The sequence below is a fragment of the Heloderma suspectum genome, chromosome 2 (genome assembly GCF_057233095.1).
Source record: "Heloderma suspectum isolate Gila_16-S chromosome 2, 16-S_ref, whole genome shotgun sequence".
Lineage (NCBI taxonomy): Eukaryota > Metazoa > Chordata > Lepidosauria > Squamata > Helodermatidae > Heloderma > Heloderma suspectum.
Window position 1 is genome coordinate 139,916,587 of NC_139459.1, and position 27,030 is coordinate 139,943,616.

General features: G+C 44.3%; 1 protein-coding gene across 3 annotated transcripts in view; it reads right to left on the reverse strand.

Annotated features, from left to right (window-relative positions):
- The window catches only part of RBPMS (RNA binding protein, mRNA processing factor), a 145,917-nt gene that overhangs the window by 30,133 nt on the left and 88,754 nt on the right, over nucleotides 1-27,030 (reverse strand). For all 3 annotated transcript variants that reach the window (XR_014787869.1, XM_084835047.1, XM_084835046.1), the window contains exon 5: nucleotides 16,783-16,936. Coding sequence is in view for 2 of the 3 variants with exons in the window: in XM_084835047.1 (XP_084691173.1) it covers nucleotides 16,783-16,936 (154 nt within the window). In the remaining variant the exon portion in view is untranslated. The remainder of the gene's footprint in view (nucleotides 1-16,782; nucleotides 16,937-27,030) is intronic.

Below are 27,030 nucleotides of genomic sequence, written 5' to 3' on the forward strand. Positions count from 1 at the left end.
CCTCACAATCACCACCTTTTGTCAATGGACAATAAATCTGTATCCTCAGTTGTCACTGGGAAGGAGAAACAAGTCAAAAGCCATACACCACTCATACTTGACAAGATGGCTGCTGAGCAACTGTGAGGCCCAACAGGCATGGACGCTACCTGACATGAACTGAGTGTACAACCTAGAACATTCTCCAGAACATTCTGCAGTGCGAAAGGGTTCCATAACAGATATGCAGTGGTTCATTAGCAGACAGATTAATGTGGAAAAGGTGCCCTGAAGAGAGACTTTAAAAACTACTGGCCTAGAAGACCTAATAAGTGTTGAACTTCTCCCAACTTTTTCTCCTGGTTACTCTCAGGTTGGCCTACTGATTAGCTAGGAGACTTACATAAGCATCCCAGAGAAGGTCTAAACGAGCCCTGGGCATCTTGTTAATGATCACAGCCAACAAACCCATCATTGTGGCCAGCAAACTGCAGAAAGTCAATGGCTTTCCCACCTCCAGTTCCCATTCTGCTTTGCCAGTTCCCATTCTCACCCTACTTGCCCAACACCCTTCTCAGACTTCAACTCCAGCTTCCATTCATTTGTACTACAAGCAAGTTCCCAAGACTGACAATACAGTGCCAGTCAAATAAGGTTTCCAGGGATTTACTGCATTAGGCAGAACTCCAGTTCAAACCAGCAGCCCCATATAGCACGGATGGGGAACATGTGGCCTTCTACACCTTCAGTACTGTGTCCAGTTCCAGACACCACATTTTAAGAAAGGTTCAGATCAACTGGAATGAGTTCACAGAGAGCAACAAAGATGATTAGGGGGCTAGAAACTAAGTCATACAAGACCGAAAAAACTGGGTATGTTTAGCCTTGAGAAGACTGAAGGGGGATATGATAGCACTTTCCTAGTACCTAAAGGGTTGTCTCACAGAAGATGGCTGCAACCTGTTCTCTATCACCCAAGACTGTGGGACAAAAAACAATGGGCTTAAGTTACAGAAAGGCAGATTTTAGTTGAACATCAGGAAAAACATCCTAACAGTCAGAGCACTCAGACAACAGAACCAACTGCCTAAATGGTGGGCTCTCTGTCACTGGAGGTGTTCAAGCGGAGACTGGACAGTCATGTGTCAGGGATGTTTTAAACTGGATTCCTGTACTGAGCAGGGGGTTGGACTTGAGGGCCTAAATGATCCCTTCCAACTCTATGATTGTATTCTATGATTCTATGTTGTTGGACTGTAGCTCCCATCAGCCCTAGCCAGCATAGCCAATGGTGAAGGATGATGGAGCTGCAGTCCACCAACATCTGCAGGGCCACAGAGTGAAAAACGGGTTCTGAATGTATTAGATTGGTGTACTTGGGAGCATGCAACCCATGTAGCATAAGTATATGTGTTGCTCTGAGTTCTGAGTTTTGGAAGTGCAGCTGGTGGGAACACGACAGCAACCCTTGTTGATAGTGATATCCAGACTGTGGAACTCCCTCCTGAGTTTGGTTGGCCCCTTCACTTCTGGGGGTTAGGAGAACAGCAAAGACTTATTTCACCATGCCTCTAACTCATTTTGAGATTTTAATCTCCTTCTGTGGCACATAAACTAATGATGTTGTTTTATGTCCCTATCTTGCTGCTTTAATTATGTGACTGTTGCATTATATTTCTTTCTATTTTTTTACTCTTTTATTGTATTTCTTTGTTTTAATCTGGAAGCTATCGTGGGTGCCAAAAGGTAAGGTAAGATTTTTTTAACCTATTTTTATTTTATTTTTATAAATAAAATAAGCACTACCAACAATATAATCAGAATCTTCAGTTTCCAACATTACAATATTCTAAGAAAAGGAAAAAAAGGGAGGATAGCAAAAGAAGGGCAAGAAAAAAAAGACAAAAGAAAAAAAAGAATTATAATAAACTTCAGTAAGAACAAACCAAATATCCAAACAGTCTACCAAAGAGGTAGAAATTTTCTGAAAACAAATATACATACATACATACATACATACATACAAAAAAAAAAATGCTTTTCTACTAATGAAGAAATACGAAAATCTGTAAAACTGCCCTGGAGATTTTTACTGAAAGGCAGCGTAAAAATCCATTAAATACAAAGCATACTAAATTGTGGCTTTCCATCTTTTTACCTATAAGGGATAGTTGCTACATCACATTATCTGCAAAGTTATTGTTGCATATTGCAGAGGATTCTGGGGCACGTTCGACGGTGCAATTCAGTTTACATGGACCATCGGGCAGATGCGTATGTGTAAGACAGACACTGATATTCCACTCTTGACACCATGTTTTTTACACATTGCTAAGAATTTATTATCATTTCCCCCCATCTTTCCGTTTGCAAGTGGTTTTAAATTCTTCTGCTTCTCCTCTCCCCATTACATTTTGTATCCTGCTTTTCCTTCAAGGAACTCCAGGCAGTGTACACAGGGTTCTGTCACTTTATCCTAACAACCCTATGAAGTAAATTAGGGGGGGTCACTCTCTCTCAGACTAAGACCACACAAGAAGCTTCGGGGATGGGGGTTGGTGGGGAGAGACAGGTTTCTCTATCATGGAGGATAAGGCTATCAATGGCTACTACTCATGATGGCTATACACCACCTCCAGGTATATACCAAGCACTGCAGAACGGCGGGAGAGGGCTATTTCCCTCATGTCCTGCTTTTGGGCTTCCCATGGTGATCTGGTTGGCCACTGTAAGACTAGGATGCTTGATTAGATAGAAATCTGGCATGATCCAGCACATGATCTTATGTTGCTCCAGTATACTGCATTAGTCTTGCCTTCTCTTTCTCCTCACCTTCTTGACTTTGATAACAGGATGTGAGAATGAGAAAATTCAAAGTAAAAGATGTCAATAACTGGTTAATGCCCGTATTCATCACCCATATCACAACTCAAAACAGTTCTAGGCTAAGAATGGTTTATTTGATTACTTCTGAGGATCCAATAAAAAGAATTCTACATTGTGTCCTATCCTGCATGCCAGGAAATTTGATGGAGTGGACATAGAGTTTACCTGCATCAAACAATCAGTTCTGAAGACTTTTCCTGAAATTAGGAAGGCCTAAATAATAGGAGATAGGCATCTATAAACAGGGATGAAAAAACATTATACATTTTCCAAAACAGAAGAAAGTGCAAATATGTGTGTGTGAGGCTTGAGTTACACTGCAATCTTATGGAATTTCCACAGCACCCTGCATTCTACAGCAACAAATTAGCTGAATTTGCCAGAGTGAAAATTTGCCACATCTAGGTTCCACCCTTACTCTGCCCTATTGCACTGTGGCAGCAACTGAATCAGGTTGTTTACTCACTTTGACAGCCTCCAAAGCTCTAATTCCCCAACTGCATGTGGGAACACAGCAAGCAAACTGTTAGTGTGCCATGATAAACTAATGACAGGCCCTGTGAACCCAAAGAACCCACTCCCATAGAGGAGGGTGTCCCTGCATCTCTGCATGATCCACTGCTCTAGCCTCATCTTCTGTCCAATCAGCTTCCAGTGGGGGCAGGCAATTCAGCTGCATCAGGTGCAAGAGGATCATTCCAATCACTCCAAAAGCAGAGCAGCAGCAGAATAACTCACCCTCAAAGAAGGTATGCTCAGAACAGTAACTTCAGTAGAAACGCAGATAGTCAGCTCCTTTGAGGGCGTGTAGTTCTTATTCGCTTACACTCTAGAAGCAGACCCTTTTAAGTTTAAGAGCCATTAAGCTAGGGGGCGGGGGGGGGGGAGAAGAGGCTACTCAGGTCATTCTGAACAGACCTTCAAAATAAAGAGTTTATACAAAGACATTTAAGAGGAGGGCAGCTTCTACTCCTCCGCTTCTGCAACAGTTCCTAAGATCCACGTACACCAGTATATCAGGGGATCAAGCACCTTATGAAGGTTGTAATACTGACACCTTCCTCCTCCTTCCTATGCCTGACACCACCCAGTGCTTCTTTGTATCTCCAGCACTCACCTGTCCCTGATGAATTCAGGCCAGGCAGAATAAATAGTTACTCATAATATCAAGGGCATTGCTAGGTTCTTAAAATCGGAGGCACAGGCCCATAACACAAATATGCATATGTCCAAGTCTAAAAATAGCTTTTTAAATATAAATAAAAATAAACATATAAAGAGAGAGAGAGAGAGAGAGAGAGGTGTGTGTGTGTATAGATTACATACACACATAAGACATGTGCACTGACACACACCCCACCCCCACTTCAACTCAGACCCCAATTCAGCGTTTTGGAAAACATCCCACTTCTGCTCAGGCCAATTTGTAGTCGGTCCACTTCAGCTCGGCACCAAACTTGAGTCAAAGTTTGGAAAGATGAGTCTTTATGCTTCCTGTTGACTACCATGGGAAATTAGAAAAAAAATTATTTTCTCTTGGTCAGAACTGGATGATAACTTCAGGCATAGTCACCCCCTAGAAGGGGATTACACCTGCCCAATGTCAGAAAAATAGGTGCACGGTTTATATTTTGCTTTTCTTTTAAAGGGAACTGCCAATAACATTTTATTCTTTGGAAGAACTGGATAAACAATTCAAGATTCATTGCCCCATCAGAAGAGATCATGTCTGCCAAATTTCAGAATGATAGCCACAGGGGGTTTTGTGCAAAGGTTGCCTTGACATTTTGAGGTCTCCAAAAGAGGACATACTTATCTCCCTATGTTCCTTGTGGACCACTGTTCTGAAAATTTCAGACAGCCTAGAGGTGTCCCTAAGTAAGAAACCAGCAAAGTTTCAGAAGGATAGGTGCAGTAGTTCATGTGGAAGGGGAGTTTTCCGATTTGGGGGAGGGAGGGACTTGCTTTTCCTTTGCATCACCCCCCCCCCCCCCGGGCAATGGTTTTGGGGTAAATTTGTATGAAAATGCACAGATCATTAGAGGTGTCCCCCAGGCAAGAAACCTGCAAAGTTTCTGAAGGATATACATGCATGCAAATTTAGAATGACTAGAGTTTATTTACATTTCACCAATGTCAGCAGCAGGGGAACATAGGCGGGAAGGTGCTATTGCACTCATGTCCTGCTTGTGGGTTTTCAATGGGCATCTCGTTGGCCACTGTGTGAACAGAATGCTGGACTAGATGGAGCTTGGTCTGATGCAGCATGGGTCTTCTTATGTTCTTAGATAGAGATTGCTTCTGAGCATGTGCAGAATGTTCTTCTTTCACCACTGAGCACTTGCATTCTCGCCCTACCAATTCTATTCCCCTCCATGCAACCATCCCTCCTCATCCTACCATCCTCCAGCAACTCTTCATAAAAACAGATGCTTTGTTTTGTGCAACTCTCCTCTACCTCTTCCTTGTTATGCACAAGCTCTCATTGTATCTTTCTCCCCGTAACTTAATTTGTGCCAAGACTTCACCAGGACTCAGCCAATGAGTCTGTTTTCAAAACTAGGGCTCAGTTACGGAGAAACTCTGAGCATGCACTAAGTGCTTTTCCCTCACCGCTGGAGCTGAAAGGGTAGTCAATTCATTAGACAGAATTGGGTAGGCACTGTATTCAGCCTGCACTACCATGCTCACATCTCAGGACTTATTTCTGAGTAAACGTGCAGAACGTCAGGGTGCAAACCTCTCTGCAAAAGTAACATGCTAGAATCCTAAGTACACTTTCCTGATGGTAAACCTCGTTAAACATAATGGGGCTTCTGAGTAGGCATAAATAGGATTATATAAATAAGCAGTATTTATCTCCCCTCCATTTGAAAAATAAACCAAAACCTCCTGTTTTTTTTATTAAAGCTTTCTGTTCATAGGAACACACGAAGCTGCCTTATACTGAGTCAGATCCTGGGTCCATCTAGCCCAGTACTGTTGACCCTGACTGGCAGCAGCGTTGTTTCTCTGCAACCATGTGAACCCAATTTTCTCAAAGACTTGAGTGAGGAGGAGGGGAAAACAAATCCTCTTGTCTGTTTGTAAAAAGTCAAATGCAGTTCAGAACTTCTCCTGCCCACAGAAGAGAATTCTCTTTAAGAATTCCCCAAGATATGCTCTGGGTGGAACAAAGAAGGGAAGGGAAGGGAAGGGAAGGGAAGGGAAGGGAAGGGAAGGGAAGGGAAGGGAAGGGGAAAAGAAGAATGCTCACTGGAAATGCGGGGGGGGGGGAGGGAGAGAATTCCCTAAACCAACTGGCTCCTTTCAGAGAGGTAGTACTTCAGAGGAATTTAGGAGGCTGTGGAGGGTTTGTAAGGATTGCATGTACTTAAATTAACTTTATAAGGTGAGGTGGCTGAGGGCTTTCTCTAGCTTTTTAAAAACTGGAGAACCTATTTAAAAGCCCCAGCAGTTCCTCGATCGTGACGCCACATAGTCCTAACCTTCCTTTTGGAATAATTTGAGTCTACAGCTATTTAGGAGAAATTAAAGTAGAGGGGGAGAAAGAAGTTTGTGGAGGCGGACTGGATCCTTTGCTGTACTGAAGCTACTAAACTTCTACAGAAGCCAAAGGTTCCAGTTCAAGGCAGTAAAATCAGATGCTGTGTGAAATACCAGTATTTCAGATGAAGCTCTTTCTTCCCTTCATTCTCCCTCTTCAAAATTTCATTGCAAGCAAGCTCCCAACAGTGGGCATGTAAGAGCTGAAAAGTAGGGGGAGAGAGAAAAAACAATGAGCAGACTGTGGAAGGAAAGGAGGCAGTCTCCCCTCTAGTTTAAAAGGCTGGTGCATTCACACTAGAGTCCCTATTGGTTTGCCAAGGGAGTGAGTCCTAAGGTAACAGCAAGTCTACTGAGCTCAGAGGGAAGAAGCAGGCTTGTATTAAGCAGGGCTGTGCACTGCTTTGGATCCAGATCCAAATTCCGAACTGAGGCAGGGTGATTCAGACCAAAGCAGTCTGGATGTGAAGCAGGTCCGGATTAGTCCAAAGCAGGTCAGATTGGTCTGAGTCACTTCAGATCCCTTCGGAAGATTCTGAAGCCCAGACAGCCCGTCTGGGAAATGTTACAATTTCCTTAAGATTAGGGAAGGGGAGAGGAGGAGTTGGGAGGGGGGAACCAAGCCTTGGCAAGTGACATCTAGCTGCCAATAGTGCTGAACTTTTAACTCAGCAGTCTCCAATCACAATAGGGTGATTGAGAGGGCGTGCAATCACTCCTCTATAAGGAAAGGCTTCAATGTTTGGGCTATTTAATTTAGAAGAAAGGCAAATAAGGAGGGAGGTTTATAAAATTATATGGAGTAGTGAAAGTGGAGCAGTGCAATAAATAAGCTGAGTTCAGTGTGGCTTTTCCCAAGGTAATGTGTATTGTAGCCAAACAGATGTTTAACTTTTTTCTTCCCTCAATGAGGAGTGTCAAGTCATCCAGTGAAACTGAATAGTGGCAGATTCAGGAGAGACAAAAGGAAAGTACTATTTGCACTTCAAAAAAAGTTACAATGGAGATTAGGGATAGTGACTTCCTAATGGTCACCTTCCCCTTCATGGATCACTGCCTTGTTGTGGCGAAGGGGCTTGCGTAACTCAGTGAAGCCAGAGGTTATGCTGTGCAGGGCCACCCAAGACGGACAGGTCATGGTGGAGAGTTCTGACAAAATGTGGTCCACTGGAGAAGGAAATGGCAACCCACTCCAGTATTCTTGCCAAGAAAACCCCATGGAACGTATCACAAGGCTAAAAGAGATGACGCCGGAAGATGAGCCTCTCTGGTCGGAAGGTGTCCAATATACTACTGGGGAAGAGCAGAGGGAATTTCCAAGTAGCGCCAGAAAGAGTGAAGCGGCTGGGCCAAAGCCAAAAGGACACTCAGCTGTGGATGTGTCTGGTGGTGAAAAGAAAATCCAATGCTGTAAAGGACAATATTGTTTAGGAACCTGGAATGTAAGATCAATGAATCAAGGTAAGCTGGAGGCGGTCAAACATGAGATGGCAAGATTGAACATCGACATCTTGGGAATCAGCGAACTAAAATGGACAAGCATGGGCGAATTTAATTCAGGTGACCATCATATCTACTACTGTGGGCAAGAATCCCTTAGAAGAAATGGAGTAGCACTCATAGTCAATAAAAGAGTGGGAAAAGCAGTACTGAGGTACAATCTCAAAAACGACAAAATGATCTCAGTACGAATCCAAGGCAAACCATTCAACATCACAGTAATTCAAGTCTATGCCCCAACCACTGAGGCCGAAGAAGCTGAGGTTGATCGGTTCTATGAAGACCTATAACACCTTCTAGAACTAACACCAAAAAAAGATGTCCTTTTCATCATAGGGGATTGGAATGCTAAAGTAGGAAGTCAAGAAATCACCGGGATAACAGGCAAGCATGGCCGTGGTGTACAAAATGAAGCAGGACAAAGGCTAATCGAGTTCTGTCAAGAGAACACGCAGCTCATAGCAAACACTCTTTTCCAACAGCGCAAGAGGAGACTCTACACATGGACATCAACAGATGGTCAATATCGAAATCAGACGGATTATGTCAGTAAAAACAAGACCTGGAGCTGACTGCGGCTCAGATCGTGAGCTGCTTCTTGCAAAATTTTGGCTTAAATTGAAGAACATAGGGAAAACCACTAAACCATTCAGGTATGACCTAAATCATATCCCTTATGAATATACAGTGGAGGTGACAAATAGATTTAAGGGATTAGACCTGATAGACAGAGTGCCTGAGGAACTATGGATGGAGGTCCGTAACACTGTTCAGGAGGCAGCAACTCAATCCATCCCAAAGAAAAAGAAATGCAAGAAAGCAAAGTGGCTGTCTGAGGAGGCTTTACAAGTAGCTGAGGAAAGAAGGGAAGCGAAAAGCAAAGGAGAAAGGGGACAATATTTCCAACTGAATGCAGAGTTCCAGAGAATAGCAAGGAGAGACAAGAAGGCCTTCTTAAATGAACAGTGCAAAGAAATCAAGGAAAACAATAGAATGGGAAAGACTAGAGATCTCTTCAAGAAAATCAGAGATCTCAAGGGAACATTTTGTGCGAAGACAGGCATGATAAAGGACAAAGAAGGCAGGGACCTAACAGAAGCAGATGAGATTAAGAAGAGGTGGAAAGAATACACAGAAGAACTATACAGGAAAGATCTGAATGTCCCTGATAGCCATGATAGTGCGGTCACTGAACTTGAGCCGGACATCCTCGAGAGTGAAGTCAAGTGAGCCTTAGGAAGCATTCCTAACAACAAAGCTAGCAGAGATGATAGTATTCCAGCTGAGCTATTTAAAATCCTAAAAGATGATGCTGTTGAAGTGCTGCACTCAATATGCCAACAAATTTGGAACACTCAACAGTGGCCACAAGACTGGAAAAGGTCACTTTACATTCCAATTCCAAAGAAGGGCAATGCCAAAGAGTGTTCTAACTACTGTACAATTGCGCTCATTTCACATGCCAGCAAGGTTATGCTCAAAATCCTACAAGCTAGGCTTCAGCAGTATGTGAACCGAGAACTACCGGAAGTACAAGCTGGGTTCCGAAGAGGCAGAGGAACTAGAGATCAAATCGCCAACATTCACTGGATCATGGAGAAAGCAAGAGAATTCCAGAAAAACGTCTCTTTCTGCTTCATTGACTACGCTAAAGCCTTTGATTGTGTGGATCACAACAAACTGTGGCAAATTCTGAAAGAGATGGGAGTACCAGACTACCTTTTCTGTCTCCTGAGAAACCTGTACGAGGGACAGGAAGCAACAGTAAGAACCAGACATGGAACAACCAATTGGTTCAAAATTGGGAAAGGCGTACAACAAGGCTGCATATTATCGCCCTGCTTATTTAACTTATATGCAGAGTACATCATGAGAAACGCCGGGTTGGATGAATCACAGGTCGGAATTAAGATTGCCGGGAAAATTATCAACAACCTCAGATACGCAGACGATACCACCCTAATGGCAGGAAGCGAAGAGTATCTAAAGAGCCTCTTGTTGAGGGTGAAAGAGGAGAGTGCAAAAGCTGGTTTGAAACTCAACATTAAAAAAACATAGATCATGGCATCTGGCCCCATCACTTCCTGGCATATAGAAGGGGAAGAAATGGAAGCAGTGACAGATTTTATTTTCTTGGGTTCCAAGATCACGGCAGACGGTGACTGTAGCCATGAAATTAAAAGTCGCTTGCTCCTTGGGAGGAAAGCTATGGCAAACCTAGACAGCATAGTAAGAAGCAGAGACATCACCTTGCTGACAAAGGTCCGCATAATCAAAGCTATGGTTTTCCCAGTAGTAACGTATGGCTGTGAGAGCTGGACTATAAGGAAGGCTGAGCGCTGAAGAATTGATGCTTTCGAACTGTGGTGCTGGAGAAGACTCTTACAAGTTCCCTGGACTGCAAGGAGGTCAAATCAGTCCATCCTAAAGGAAATCAACCCTGACTGCTCATTGGAAGGACAGATACTGAAGCTGAAGCTCAAATATTTTGGCCACCAAATGAGAAGAGAAAAGTCACTGGAAAAGTCACTGATGCTGGGAAAGATTGAAGGCAAAAGGAGAAGGGGACGGCAGAGGTTGAGATGGCTAGATAGCATCACCGATGCAATGAATATGAACTTGAGCACACTCCGGGAGAGAGCGGAGGACAGGAAGGCCTGGCGTGCTATGGTCCATGGGGTCACGAAGAGTCGGACACGACTTAACGACTGAACAACAACAATGGTCACCTTAAACATCTTCTGATTAGGATCTCTAATCCCCTGTGTGGCTTGACAGTTTTTACTTTTTGTTTTAGTCTTTGAGAAAAGGAAATTTTATGCATGGCTAGCACAAAAGCCACTGGGCCTAACTGTCTGAACTTTGGCAGGTTCAGTCAGCTTAATAAGGGCTGCCAGGTCCCCAAATTCCATGCACTTACGTGGAAGCACAGAAAACTTACAGCTCTTTGCTTTGACAGATTTTCTTGAAAAAAGCAAATTTTACCTGAATAGCACAAAAGCCACAGGACCTAACTGTCTGAAATTTAGCAGGTTCAATCAGCTCCAGAGGGCTACCAGTTCTCCAGATTTCATGTATTTATCATGCAAACTAAAAATGCTATTGCCATTTATGCTTTCCAATGCAAGTCAATGGGAAAATTTTTTTAAAAAGGCAATTAGGACAGCTCAAAAGAGCCGGGGCCTATGCCCAGGTGGCCCTTCATCTAACAACGCCCCTGCATAATATCAGGTTTACCCTTGCCTTGTAAGAAAGCTACTATTACCTGTTGATCATTTTTTGCTGCCCTTTTCTGCATCATTTCCAGCTCTGAAGTACCCTTTTTGAGATGAGGCATCTGAACTGTACCCAGTATTCGAAATGCAGCTCCATTATCAAGGCAAGTATGATAGTAACATTTTTTTTTATTTCCAACCCCTTTCCTAATAATGGAAGTTGCCCTTTTCACCAGTACTGTACACTGGAGTTGACATTTTCATTGACCAAAGATCTCTTTCATAGTTAATCGTTGCCAGTTCAAACTCTACCACTGTTGTGAAGTTTGTGCATCAGGCATGTAAGGACCAGTTCGTTGTTTTTCATAACAGCAGAATCAGTAAGCCATGCTGAAGTGCATGACAGGAGTGCACAGTCTTCTCTGAGGGCTGGTAAACAAACCATCATAGCTTTTCTTGATCTAGGATTATGATGATTATTTTGCATTTCTTAGTTGCCTTTCAAGACAGCAGTCTTCCCAAGTGGACAGTGAAAGAGAATAGATTCATCCTAGGGCTAAACTACACACTACGTTAAATGCATAGCATGTAGGTGATCATGACTGCTTATTTTGCTTTCATGTAAGCAATCCAGATAGGGGCCACCATGCACGGGTGGGGTGAGGTGGGGTTTAAACCTTCCGACCCAGCTACTTTTTTCTTTAAATCCCCCACCACCCACCCCAGTGCATGGCCTTAAAAAAAAAAAAAACTCTAATGGCGCCACCTGCACATGGTGGTCCAGAGCCAGATCAGGGACTTGCGTGCCTACACAAAAGTACAATAAAAAGTTATGATCACCTACACACTACACATTTAATGTAGTGCATAGTTTAGCCCTCAATCTTTATTTAGCTTCATCTTGAACCATTCAGGTGTCTGAGCTGGCGGCAGTTTAGTCCGTATCTTAATTGGTGTGAACTGCCCAGAGAGCTTCGGCTATTGGGCGGTATAGAAATGAAATAAATAAATAAAAATATCTTTTCTATACAGTTGCACAGGCTTCTGTTACAAGCCTAGCACCAACAGTTTGTACAGCTGAGCATCTGCAGGGGCCCACTGTCACACAGTGCTCCTTACAATGACTACTGATGCCACACTTGCCAGGCAAAAGTGGCTGGTTTCTTGTCACTCTCACACAGGGTACTACTTCACCAAGAGACAGGGGCAAGGTGGAGTAATAGGAGGAGGAAGGCAGGAAGAGAAGCTGAGTCTCTGGTACAACTGCTTCCCTCCCAGCTGTTTTGAGTGCAGCAACCAAGAGCAGGGCAGGCAAGCATCAATCTGTGACAGGGCTGCTCCTCCTCCTTTTCTTCCTCCTAGCAGGGCTGGCTTTCCCAACTGCCCTTGCTCCTCCTGGCTGTCATTACTCAACAGTCACAGAGCATTTCCACACAAGCAAGTTACCGCAGTCGTGATTGGCCACTCACGGACGTTTGTGGGTCCTTTACATGATGTCATCAACCTCCAGGACATCTCCCGTGCTTTCCCCCCTTTATCCCACTTTCAAAAATATTGGAGTTAACACGACAAGGGACATTCATCCGTTCTATCGGCAGTGTGTAATGACAGCAAAGTGGTATTATCACAGCACCATCTAGTGGCTGTAAATGAAATGTATAGAAACATATAGAGCTTGCTGAGGAAAGACTTTCGATTCAAACCATGTGTCCGCCTGTGTAAAGGAGCCGGTCATAATCCTGCAAAGAATCTGGAAGCAGAAGCCCCGGTAACGTTGCGGGATAAAAAGCCCGGTATGGAGAAGCCCAGAGTGATGCTGTCCCCACTGATAAGGCCCAGTTATGAAAGGAGGTGGACTATCCACCAGGAAGGAGGGAAACCCACTGGAGGTCTCTTGTCCACAGCCAGCTCTATTTCATTGCACCTTTCTCCTTTAGTGGGGTTTAAAATCCTTCCACCTTTCCACAGTCTATTTCCAAGGCACAATGGCAGAAAACACTCAAGAGCAACAGCCTCAAGAATTACATCTCAGTGGAGCTCACAGGGGATGCATTTTAATTACACTGAAGATTAAGTGTTTATGCTGTTGATTTTAAAGCAAGATAAACAGTGAAAAGCTGGCAAGAGCTAATGCAAACAACCTTCCCTTCTGCCATTCATTTCTAAGGTTTGTGGTCATTCTTGAGGAGAGAGCAACGAGGCTATAAATACACACAGTGCACTGAACGTTGCCTGAAACCTGGAACCCAGGAGGAGTTTAGTAAGGACGCAATGCCAAGGATTCCCTTCTCTCTCTCATCCACCCCAATACAGCTTTTGGGAAACTGCTCTGCCAGTACTTTCAAACAATGCAACTGCAGTCACACATATTCTTCTGCTACCTCTGCCTCTGGCATTTCATCCTCTCTGTATTGTCTCCCCACTCTGTTGACATTTAAGCCTAAGCTCCTTGGGGGACAGGGACTATAACATGCCATGTACAAGGATGGAACATTTTATGATTACTATTAATAAAAATGATATATAAACAAATATTAGCCGTGGGCAGTGGTGCAGCTAGGTAATTCAGATCCTGGGCTAAATAGGCTTACATTCTCTCCTCCCCCCCCTGCATTGAGACAGCCATGTGTATCACTTCAATTGTGAAGCACACAATTAACATTTCTCTTCTCCCCACCACCGTCACCACCACCACCACCCCATGCTTTACGACTGCTACATCCAACATACATTCCCGATACACTGGAGCAAAGAAACATAATTTTGCTTTTAAAAATAAATACTCTCAGCAAGTGCTGTTTTGCATTTTAAACTCACTCAAATCACCAGCATAACAACTGGAATAAATTGGAATTTATTCTTGCTACCCTGACACTAACACATTTGCTTTTGAATAAGCACAATATTGTTATAGAAAAGGATATTTTAAAATGAGCATCTGTAACCATGCCCATCTAGACTATAAAAGGTTTTTGAAAATAGGAAGGATGATGTGGCAACCAGCACAGCCCTGGCATGCCCATGCCAGGCCAGGTGCTGATGCCAGGTTCCTTTGCCACTGTTTCCATCACCTGCCACTCTCCAGGTGGCCCCTGGAGGGGCTCCTAGACTGCGCCACTGTCCTTGGGCCACATTGTCCTTGAGCTTCCAAGGGGCAGTTTTCCAACACATAAAATGTATAAGCAAAGGGGAAACAAGGGACTGAGGTGGCCAAATGAGTAAGTTTGCCCTAAAAAAGTCACATTAGTTCAGCAACAAAGTTTACAATTTGAGATCAATATGCAAACCCCACATTATGATTTCACACAGCATGAATACACTGAAGATAGACAATATTTTTAAGGAAGTTGGGGACAGTATGGTAGAATCATCATTGCTTGTAGTGTGTATACTTGTTTCTTTTTGTCCGACTGTGTTAAGAATTATCCTGAAGGGTTTTTATAATCACCAACCCCCCCTACAAAACCCTGTTCAACCAGGGAAAATACTGGGACAATACAAACAAGCATACACACCAGGTAAAAACTACTATTGTCTGACTCTAGAGTTATAGAGACAACCATTCAAGCTACTTTGTTCATGATTCTAACAAACAATATATAAAGGGGGCATCCTTAATATTATTTGATATAAATAAATGTAATCTCTCTCTCTCTCTCTCTGACAGTTTTACCTTTCACCACGTAAACTTGTGACTTCAAATCTCACATATAGTGCTGGTCTGTATTCCTGCAAAGAGCAAGCCAACGTACATATGGGATGACACTGCTCAATCTCAGAGCAAAGTTGGTGTTCCCTGCCTACCAGCAGGGCAGTGAAACAGGGTCATCTACAGCCAAGGTAGGTGTTGCTGAATACCGGGAGGCCTCCCCAGATATGCAGAAAAATACTAGTTTCTAAATAATAAGAAAAAGAAAAATAGCCTGACCCTTTTTCTGCAAAATGGCCCAGTGGGAATAATGCCATATGTCAAGATGTAGCATCATTCCCATCAGGCTATTTTGCAGCAAATGGGAACACAGCTGGGCTGCTCTGAATGCAGTTCTGCCAGTGCTTGAAGCTGCAGCAAAGTTCTCTCTCTCGTTGTTTCTCTGGTTCTTTATCTTAAATAATGGTCAGATCCTCCCACTGAACAAAAGTGAATACACTTCAGACCATCTCCCCTGAAAATCAATGAAAATCACCCCCACTTTCACTTGGAATAAATGGCCCAACAAAAATGGGGTGAGATATTCAGCCACACACAAGTGTGTGTTCGCACGCGCGCGTGTGTGTGTTTGCCACAGTGTACATAACTTTACACTTACACTAAACCTCATTTGAATTTTTTTTTGCCCCTTCCTCCCAGTTTTGATGTCCCAAAGCTTTGGAGCTTTGTAAAATTCATTTGGGTTTTACCATCTTGAATGATTTGGTGTCATCTATAAACATGGCCACTTCACTGCTCTCCCCTGACTCCAGATAATTTATGAACAAGCCCCAGTCAAAGTACACATGCTTGGAAGTTCCCACTGCTTACTTCCTCCCACTGCAAGAATTGCCCATTAAGTCCTACCCTTTGCTTCCTGTTGCTTAACCAGTTACTTATCCATGAGAGGATCTGTCATCTTATCGTATGACTGGCACATTTCCTCAGAAGCCTTTGGTGAGCATTTTATTAAAGGGTTTTTGGAAGTCCAAGCGTGTACCATCTACCAGATCACCCAGAAAGGTGTTCTTTCCAGCCTCGAAGCCTGGGTAGGAGAAAAGCAGTTTGGGTGTGTGTGTGTGCAGGGGTAAAGGGTTTGAACACACACACACACACACACACACACACACTGCTTTTTCATTCCATCTCCACTTTATAACTGTTCAGCACAACCCACTTTCAAAGACACAGATTGCTACTGTAATATGCAGTTCAGCCCTCTGGAACTCTCCCTAATTATTCCAATGAACCTGGTTCCCAAACCTTAGAACATTGCCCTGACTGGCTAGTTTAAATGACAAGATTCTACCACAGAAACAAGACCAAATTCTGAGGTTGAGGGAGATAGCTGGTGAGATGGGCTGTGAGAGGCAGCAACCAAAGTTCTCTGGAAATACCAGTAGCTGATGTCTGTAGCAGTCTCTGCTCCAGAACTCCTCATCCTACCAACGTAATGTATTGAACAGATCCAGCAAAGTACAAATTCAAATTCTCTACAATGTGAACCTCTGGGCATCTTTCTCACCTCAAAGTGCCAGAGATACCTGGATGCTAGGGTGTTTCTAACCTCTAGGGATATAGTAAACATTACCATGGCCTAGCAAATATATCATTTCATGACAGTTGCTTGGCTCTGTGCAAGCATGCATGGAGACAGAACAACATTGCCAGCCGTCCTCATAAGAGGCATGCCAACAGACAGGGGCCAGGACCTCTATTTTGCAGCTGTCTTTGGCCAGCTAGGGAACCATGCAAAAAGGATTCAAGTGACCCATGTAATGAAAGTAATCTTTCAGGCCAAGATCCATATACCCATCCTTTTGAGGGGAACAAGAAGAACTTTACTGCTGGAGTAAACTACTGCTGTTTGAACAGACAGGCACAAATACACTACTGTTCACTGAAGACTCAGCTCTTAAAGGTACATAGGTTTGCTTGCTGGTTTATAATGACATACACACTACTTACATGGCTCCCTGGTAATGAACTGAGGTACAGTGTTAGGGGTGGCAGGAGTGCTTGGATTTGGCGTTCCCACTAGTTTGCTCTTAGCCATCTTCGTATTGGCCTTTGCGAACTCTAGTCGGAGCGTCTGAGGGATTTCTGGGTCAAAGCGAATTCCCTTTTGCAGAGAGAGAGGGGTGGGGGAGAACAAGATCAGTTCTTCATGCAGGTATAAGACAGTAGGTGAGTTGCGCTAAAAGTTATTGACAAGACTGCAGATAGTATCACAACATAGTAGCAGCATCATACAAAGCAAAGCAATCCAAAAAGAGGGAAATGGCATCCTCTTGAGAAATACAAACTACTGGGAACTGCCATATATAAACATACAATTGGGTGAAAGAAAAATGCATTCCAAGGCTCCTTAAGATAATCTTCACCAATGAAGATAGTTCAGTAGATAATACACATTCTAATTATTGACTATTAGTTATTATTTTAAAATACACAAGCGAAGGACGATTGCAATCACTGAGAATTTCTTTTGTTTACTTGTTATTTATTAAGCAATTTCTACGACACCTTTCAGCACTTAAAAGTCCTCACAAGACAGTATAAGGTAAGTTAAGAATGCAGAGATCAACAAAACCAGAAAAGCTGGGTGAGAAAACAACAAAACTTTGAAAAGACCAGTGCAAAGTAAGAAACAGGTGATCACTGTGATCACTGAAGGATCACATGCACACATGTGCAAGATAAGCTGGAACAGGCTAGACACGAGCACCTGAAGAGATACTGAGCATGAGAGTCTACAGTCTGATACTGCAGCACAAATGGACAGTGTCATTTTAGGTTCTACTAAGAGGAGCAGTATTTGCAACACTCAGGTGGTAACAATATCTAAGTTTTAAGTCACCATAGTTCAAGGAGGATTCTGACAAGACAAAACTGAGATTCGAAAGCGACTTACAGGTATAGATGGCCTAGTAAGCAAATCCCAAAAAAAACTGGCTGAAGAAATTAAGTGTACTAGCCTACAGAAGATCTAGGCCAACTGTTCTCTCTGTCTAACAGGTCTACAAATGAAGAGGGATATGTTTATATTAAATATTAGACAAATCTGTAAAGGGACAAGCTCCATAATGAAGCCTTTCTTGAAGTCTTTCAAGAAAATACAAGGGATAGACACTTACAAGGGAGCCAATAGCCAGTTGGGGGAGGGGACATGAACTGGATGATGACATCCTTATCATCTATGAAGTAGCAGCATTAGCATAGCTCATTTCAAATGCTTCACATACATTATTTCAGGAATCCTTCCAACAGCTCCATGAGGTAGGCCAGTATTATTATCCCAAGTATTGTAGATGGCAGGAACAAGAATAGTGGTTTGCCTAACGCATCCTGTTGCGTTCATGGCCAAGGTAGGATTTGAACCAGGGAGATCCTTGCTGACTCCTCAACCTACAGTACAGACCTATGGCATGACTGACTATCATGGCTCTTTTCCTCCCCCTCCCCCTGCCACCTTAGGTGTTCTGGGAATTGTAGTCCAAGGCACTGAGAACTCTCTGCTAGAATAATAGAATAGTAGGGTTGGAAGGGGCCTACAAGGCCACTGAGTCCAACCCCATGCTCAATGCAGGAATCCAAGTCACAGCATCCCTGACAGATGGCTGTCCAGCCTCATCTTGAATGCCTCCAGCGTGGAAGAGCCCATACCTCCCTAGGTAACTGGTTCCATTGTTGTATTGCTCTAACAGTCAGGAAGTTTTAGAGATCCCTAACACCACCGCAGAGAACCAGAATTTCACTTTAGGCCTGTGGTGTGGATATGCCTGGAGCCACTGTGCTACACCTCCCTTCCTCCCCTATACACCAGCAAGACAGCCCATGGTGCACTTTCCAGTTCTAAGACTCCACTTGACTATTGCTGCGTTTCAGTAATGGATCCCCATATGGAAGGTATTAGTGTGTGTGCACCAGTAAACATTCCATGACTCTTAGCAAGGACTTGATCATTCAGAAGAAACATCCTAATACCACAGGTTTGAAAGTCAAGTCTAATTTGTCTTTTGAAAATAAAAACTTTACATTTTGAAATGTTTATTAAAACTAGAGATGAACAACTAATAGTTTGTTGACAATACAATTACACTTCCATCTGGTGTGCAGACTGGGATGGAATCAAGAGTTGCAAGCTGTTGTCTATACGGCTTTCCCAAATATAATTTCAGAAGGAAATGATCAATCCCTATACTTTCCACAAATTTATGTATGTTCAGCCTAGAAACAAGGCACTACTAATGACACAAAGGTGGTGTTTGGATCTACTGTTTCTGTATGTCACTTTACAGTGTTACCAGTGGGACACTGGAATCCGATGTAGGTGGTTAAAGATAGGGGCACAGACTGATGCCATGAATTCAATTAACAGGACAGGGGAGGAAGATAAACAAGAGCTCAGAGATGTGTATATTTAGGGGGAGAGAGTCTTAGAAATTAAATATTTAGAGAAAACTTGCAGGCGGGGGAAGGGTGGTGTGAGGCAATAAATTAAACTTGAATTCTTCACTCCCATTTTTAATTAGAAACACACAGTTATGTCAACCAGGCTTTCAAATTCCTGAAATAAGCTAGAGACAAAAATCAGAGTTCCTTAAGGCTGTGAAAAAATGGCATTATATATGTTACAACAAAAAAGCATGGTGCAGGAACTAAAACTTTAGCCATCAAAGCTTAGTCTGGAAATTCACATTATCTGTAGCCCAGATTCTGTAGAACTCTGGATCCAATTTGACTACTGCAATAAAAGGTGGTGAAGTGACCCCTCGTTAGAAAAGTAGTAGCTACACTAGCGAGAGGAACCTTTAGTGTTATTCAAAAATGTAGAGCGATCGAAGCAATACAACCCCAACCCCACCAAGGTAATTTTTTGTATGATTTTGCATTCAGTCATGTGAGTCTCCACCTGGAGTCTGAAGCAGTAAAGGCCGAACAGAGGTTTACCCACCTGAGTGACAGCTAGACCTGCAATAAATAGATTTGCGAGTTGACTGTCCTGGCAAGGGATGCTTCCAAAGTGCACCGAGGGAGGGCCACATGAGGAAGGGCCATAGCTCGGTGGGAGAGCACGTGCTTTGCACACAGAAGGTCCCAGGCTTGATCCCCAGCATCTCCACTTAAAAAGGGATGAGGGAGCAAGTAATGGGAAAGCCTCTTGCCTTGGAACCTGGTGAACCACTGTCAGTCAAAAGCAGTCAATATTGGGCTAGATAGATAAATTGTTTGATCTGGTATAAGGAAGCTTCCTTTGTTCTTATGAAAGATCACAGCATTTCTGGCATTATAGTTCCCTATAGTATAAGCAAACAATATATACAAGGACAGGTTCATGGGATATGTAAAGCTGAAGACAGACCTCCCTTTTAAATACACACTGCGAGACAAGATGTCTGGTTCCATCTGAAACTTAAGCATGCCTACTGAAGCACACACAGTAATGCTTAAGCCTATTATGAGACAAAATCTAGCAGCACAATCTCGCCACAACCAGGCTGACATCTTGCTTCTTCTTCCAATGACTGTTAGCCCAGCCTCTCCCTGAGAGGCTAATTTTTAGCTATGAAGCGTCCACTACCACCAGAGGAGCATTCAGAGGTACTACATCAAATGGCATGGTCCAGGTAAAAGCTTTACCACTTCATGATGAATGTGACTTTGCTTTCAGAACTGGGAAAAGTCCCTTGAGTCAATTGTACTGAGCCCCATCGACATGGAGACGGTTTTCAACATGATTCCATTTAAAACTGTATTTTCATCCAATCGGATTTACTTTTCCCATGGTACAGGCAGCCAATTACAGCGGCGTATACCCCCCCAAAAGCACCACTTTTGCGTGGCAGATTGCAAACAGCATCAAGGTCGGGCATATGTGGGTGGAGTCTCGCGGCAGATTTAAAATAAGGTTCTCCACCCCTCTTCCTGCTCCCTGCTGAGGAAGTGCAGTGGAAGTCAATGGGAGTTACTTCTAAGTAGGCATGTTTTGCGGGCTGTTCTCAGGGCAGAACTGGAGATTCCAAAATAATCCCAAAGCAACCTGCTGAAGGCTCATTTGGGGAGACAAAAAGCACCTTTTAAAATCATTACCTCCTCTCAAGGAAATTTTCTCCTGCCAATTCACACCCCCGTGCAGCAGCCTGACTCACACCCCTTCTCTGCTTCCGCCCACCCCCAGGACCGGGACCCCACCAAGCACCACCACCACGAAGCTGCCAGCAGTACCGAACAGCATGAGCCCCACCGCTGCAGAACGGTGGCGGCTCCTTCCAGCGCCCCTTCGCTGCCCCTTTTGCTCACTCTCTCCCTGTCTTAAAGTTATGCGAAGGCTTCCCCACTCCTCCCTCCACTCCCTGCTGTGCTCAGTAAGTGCAGTGCAAGTAAATGGAAATTCCATTTGAGTAGACATGTTTGCTTGTGCACACCTCCAGAAAAACGAGGTTTAATACTGTTGTCTTCCCACCCCTTCTGTCTGCGCTCCTTGCTCTTAGGTGCAGTTGAAGTCAGCAAGAATTCCTGTTTTCAGTGCAGAAGTGGAGATTTCAAAAGGACAAAACTCATCCCAAAGCAACTGGTGACTTTAATGCTCATTTGGGGGACAACAAAGCCTGATCACCTTTTCAAGTCTGTTCCTACGCACCTTCCCAGGTTTGAAACAGTAGGCTTTCCCACTCCCCACTCCCCACATATTCCTTCCCTGTGGTGTTTTTCAGATTGTAAGACCAAGGGTAGGGACACTGAGGGAGAGCAGTGTGTGCGCCTGGGCCGATCTGCACCTTCCTCTCTCCCGGCAGCCCTGAGCAACATGCTGAGCAGAAGCCCGGCCACTGGAGGATCCTCCACAGTGCCCCTCTCCACCTCAGTCTCCGCAGAGGCCCTTCCCTGGGAGGAGGAGGAGGATTCAGCATCCCCCAGCCCACCCCTCTTTTTATTTCCCCCCCTCCAAGCTCCACACCTCCACAGCAGCAGAGGGATGGAACCTCAATGGAAGTCAATGGGAATTATTTTTGAGCAGGCTGTTTTCAGGGCAGAAGTGGGGATTTCAAAAAACAGAAGAACCGCAGGCTCATTTGGGGGAAAACAAAACACCTTTTAAACTCATGACCCCCTTTGCGAAGCTCCGCACCTCAGGATAGGCAGAGACTCACAACAGTAGGCCTCCCTACCCCTCTCAGTTCCCTGCTGAGTAAGTGCAATTGAAGTCAATAGGACTTGCTTCTGAGTAGACAGGTTTAGCGGGCTGTTTTCAGGGCAGAAGTGGGGATTTCAAGAGAACAGAAGTCATCCCAAACCGCAGGCTCATTCGGGGAAAACAAAGCACGATCAGGCGCAGATCCGTTCTTCTGGATATGATGCAGCTTTCCCTTCCTCCTATCAGCGCTGCACCCCACAGCCCACGCCAAAGGCAGGATCACTACTTAAGGTCACACAGACTCCAAAACCACACTGAAGCCAGGTCCACCCTTTAATGATGCCACTTTCCCTTCCACCAATCAGCGCTGCTCTCCCCCAGCCCGCACTGAAGGCGGTTCAGGTCATACGACTCTCGAACCCGAGTAAAAGCCCCATGTAGATTGGCCCCAGGAGAGTTAATCTTTCATGGCATAACTTCGCTCTGCCTGAAGTTGTACTGTGTGCACTCAATGGAGTCATGTAAATTGTGTGACATGCATTATATCCTAGCACAAATATTATTTTTAAGCAAGGCCCAAACTTGAAGAATGGATGTAACCCTTAGTAAGGGATGGACCCTTAGCGGCCCTTCAAGTTTCCCTGTTCACTTCAAATCAGAAAAAGATTGTACTCAGAAACCAGCAAGTATAGTCAACAGCCTGAAAAATTACAAACCTAAACTCCCTGGGAGTCTGAGCTATTCCACAAAAAACACCACCAGTTTTGTGTTCCAAATTAGAGCTCCAACGTCCTTTTAAAACCTCAGAAGTTTAAATGACCTAATTTGTTTGGCAGCAAAATCTGGGGCCATAGGCTTTAGAGCAAGTCACATTCCTAGAACATCTTTAGCATCAGCACCATATAAGGTAGTCTGTATCCTGCTCTGCTCCATTCTTATCCCTGGAGATTAGCACAGCCAAAAACTCATTGTACATAAAAAAAGCAGAAGACAGAAAAACAGAGTGAGAAATCAGAGTACTTACTGCTTGCTTTTATCCTAGTCTGAAAGGATTATTCTCTGAATTTAAGAGATTTTTACTCTTGAGAGTCATCAATAATAAGGTTAACTCTGTACACACAGAAGATGATCTTTTCCGAAGGATAACTTCCCCCACCCCTAGACACATTAGTAGTACATTTTTAAATTGTCAGAGCTGCACTCCCTCTGCTGGAAATGCTTCTCCTTAATCCCAGGTGTGGGAGGGTTGGGGGTGGTCCATTTTGAGGGAAATGTATTCTTCATATGATTAGAGGCACTCTTCCTTATTCAAGCAAACCTGGTACAATTTAAAGGGCTTTAGACTAGCAATCTCTATGTATATTTCCATCATGAGGAAAGCTCACACATACGTTGTCATCACTTGATTGCAGCAACATCAAGAGATGGTTTCTATACCCGACATATCAAATACAGAGCTTTCGTTAATATACCCTTACATCACCTCAAAATACACCCTTTCTTTTAAACAGAGGAAGTTTATGCACTATTCATTTGAGTAAGTGATCAAAGAATGAGATGAATGTGTGAGCATTAGCCCATACTCCATTAACATGGAAGATTTTTCCCCCCCATGCAAGATAACGACATCTTAGATAGCTGTCTGCATTCAACAATAACCTGCTGGTGACAAGATCAATGAGTTCAGTTACTGAGGCCTGAAGATGTGGACAAGGTGCTTGGCCAAGTCTGATCGACCACTTGTGTTCTTGACCCTTGCCTTTCATGGCTTATTACATCAAACAAGGAGGGGATATCCAGCTGGGTCCAGGAGGTTGTAAATTCCTCCTTGAGAGAGGGGGTGGTGCTGGCTGCTTTGAAAGAGGTGGTAATCAGACCACTCCTGAAAAAGCCTAACCTGGACCTAGAGGATGTTAACAATTATAGACCAACATCCCCTTCCTGGGCAAGGTGCTTGAGTGGGTGGTTGCAGGACAGCTCCAGGCACTCTTGAATGAAATGGCTTATCTAAATCCATTTCAATCGGGCTTCAGGCCTGGTTTTGGAATAGAAACTGCCTTGGTCGCCCTGTGGGATGACCTCTGCCGGGAGAGGGACAGGGGGAGTGCGATCCTGTTGATTCTCCTGGACCTCTCAGCGGCTTTCGATACCATCGACCATGGTATCCTTCTGGATATGTTGTCTGGGTTGGGAGTTGGAGGCACTGCACTGCAGTGATTCTGCTCCTACTTGGAGGGCCGATTCCAGAAGGTGGTGCTGGGGGATTATTGCTCTGTGCCACGGCAATTATGCCATGGGGTTCCACAGGGCTCTATTTTATCCCCCATGCGGTTTAATATCTACATGAAACCGCTGGGGGAGGTTATCCAGAGGTGTGGGCTGAGGTGCCAGCAATATACGAATGACACCCAGCTCTACCTCTCTTTCTCATCAAACCCAGGTGAGGCAGTGGCTGTTCTGAATCAGTGCATGGGCACGGTAGTGGACTGGATGAGGGCCAATAAACTGAAACTCAATCCAGACAAGACAGAAGTACTGTTAGTGGGTGGTTCGTCTGCCCGGCTAGGTGATATTCAACCTGTTCTGGAGGGGGTTGCACTCCCTCTAAAGGATCACATTCGTAGTCTGGGTGTGCTCTTGGATCCAGAATTGTCACTTGAGGCACAGGTGAACTCGGTGGCATGGAGCACTTTTTATCAGCTTAGGCTGGTATACCAACTACACCCTTATCTGGACAGAGATAGCCTAGCTACAGTTATCCATGCTCTGATAACTTCTCGTCTGGATTACTGCAATGCGTTATACGTGGGGCTGCCTTTGAAAATGGTCCGGAAATTTCAGCTGGTCCAAAATGGGGCAGCAAGATTGTTAACAGGGACTGGCCAACGAGCTCATATTACGCCAGTACTTTTCCAGCTGTGCTGGATGCCAGTCCATTTCCGGGCCCGATTCAATGTGCTGGTGTTAACATTCAAAATGGCTTGGGACCAGGTTATCTGAAGGATCACCTCCTGCCACGTGTGCCTGCCCGGACCTTAAGATCATCCTCAGCGGCCCTCTTCCATGAGCCCCTGCCAAAGGAAGTGAGGCAGGTGGCTATTAAGAGGAGGGCTTCTTCTGCTGTGGCACCCCAGCTCTGGAATGAGCTCCCTAGTGAGGTTCGCCTGGCACCTACACTGTATTCTTTTCGGCGCCAGGTGAAGACCTTTTTATTTTCCCAGGCATTTTAGCTTTCTAGACTTTTAGCTTTGCTGTTTTAAATCTGTATTTTAAATCTCTGCATTGCTGCTAGGTTTTCTTCTGGTTGTATTGTTATACTGTGGTTTTACTGTTTTATATATTTTATATGGTTTTATTGTGTGCTCTTTTAATTTTTGTGAACCGCCCAGAGAGCTTCGGCTATTGGGCGGGGTGTGTGTGTGTGTGTGTGTGTGTATGTATGAATGAATGAGAGGTATCTCTTCATATCAGACAAAATTCCCACATGGTAGCCTACACGAGTGACATTTAAAGTATAGTTTGGAAGTGCACCATCCTAAAACCCCATTTGTGCTTTTCATGGGCAATTCAGTTGCAGTTCCCGGCTTACCTGGGGAGCAATGTTGTGGTGCTGCGCAGTCCCGATATGGAGGCAGGGAAGGGGCAGCTGAGCCGCGGCAGCGGTGCCAAGTGGGCACCCATGGGGGAGACAGAGAGCCAATCAGAACTAAATTGGCTCAGCAGGAAGAGGGCTTTGTTGGCGGACTGGAGGGAAAACTTCCCTCCCTCTAGTCCACCAGAGGCTGTTAAGAGCAGGGCCTCTCATGTGGCTTCAGCATTGCCATCGCAGACTTCCCTACCTACCCACTCCAGGGTAACTCATTTCTTGCCATGGATTACAGTTAGTCACCAGTCAATGGGGCTGGGAAGGAATTTTATCTGCACACAGATTGGCACCAATGTGCAGGGCTTTTCGCCTTCCTCATTGCAAGAATAATAACTTGGTGATTTAACTTGACAAGTATAACTGTAAGGGTGGTTATAAAACTTTCAATTCTAGGTCACAACTTTGCAGGCGTGGAAGGCATTGAGCTGGATCCACTGGGAAGGGGATTGGGTGCCCCGTTTTCCCCTTCAAGAGGGGGTCCCCCTTAAGGGACCATGGGGAGGTGGCATTAAGACCCAGCTCAGCGTGGGGCTGCAATACGGGCCACACCCCAGGGAGGCAGAAAGGGCTCACTTCAACAGTCTGTGCAGTGGGGTGTGCCTCTTGACTCCTGCCCCCCACAATGAGGTACCTGGCAGGTGGGCCAAGTTGATGGGATCAGACTGCAGGTGGGTAGTCTGATTAATGGATCCATGCCCTATGCCCCCACCAACTCTATTCCAAGCTGAACCAATAAAGTTGTGGCCAATTATTTAACTCATCCAAGTCTTATGTCTGAATTTGTTTCCCCACCTCCCTGTCCTGCCCTAAAGGGATTAGCTATGCACTGCCACACACAATGGTGTCATGCATGAGACTGATTGAAATCAATGGGTCTTTAATTTGTCACATAACAAACTTGCCTCATCTTGTATTGTATTGTGGAGGCAAGTCCAAGCCACAAACAGCATGTCTGTCAGCCTTGGAGGAGACAGGCAAAGCATGTATGATAGGGGGAGAGGAAGACAGATGGACGGACGGACAACAGAAGGACAGTGACACTCAGAGCATGCATCAGAGAAAAAGAGATAATGGAGAGGAAATGATATTGTTCTTCAGTTTGCTGATTAGTTTGGTGAAGGAGCTGAACGCATTGGAATTTACTTGCCCAAACGTTGACTGTAGACACCTAGTTTATTCTGACGGGACTTAACTGTGATTAACTCTTTCTAGATGAGGGCAACTGTTTCTCTACCTTTCATCCCCCACTTTTGTACTTTTTTAAAAAATCCACAAAATAAGCAAATAAGTCCATAAAAGTAAGTATCCAACATTTACACTAACCTGGTTGCCCTATGTCAGTCATTTGTAACATACGAAGAAGAAAAATAAACTTTTGTAACGTTTCCCCATCCTGATAGGAATTTTTACAGCCTGCAGGCACATGGCTTATTTA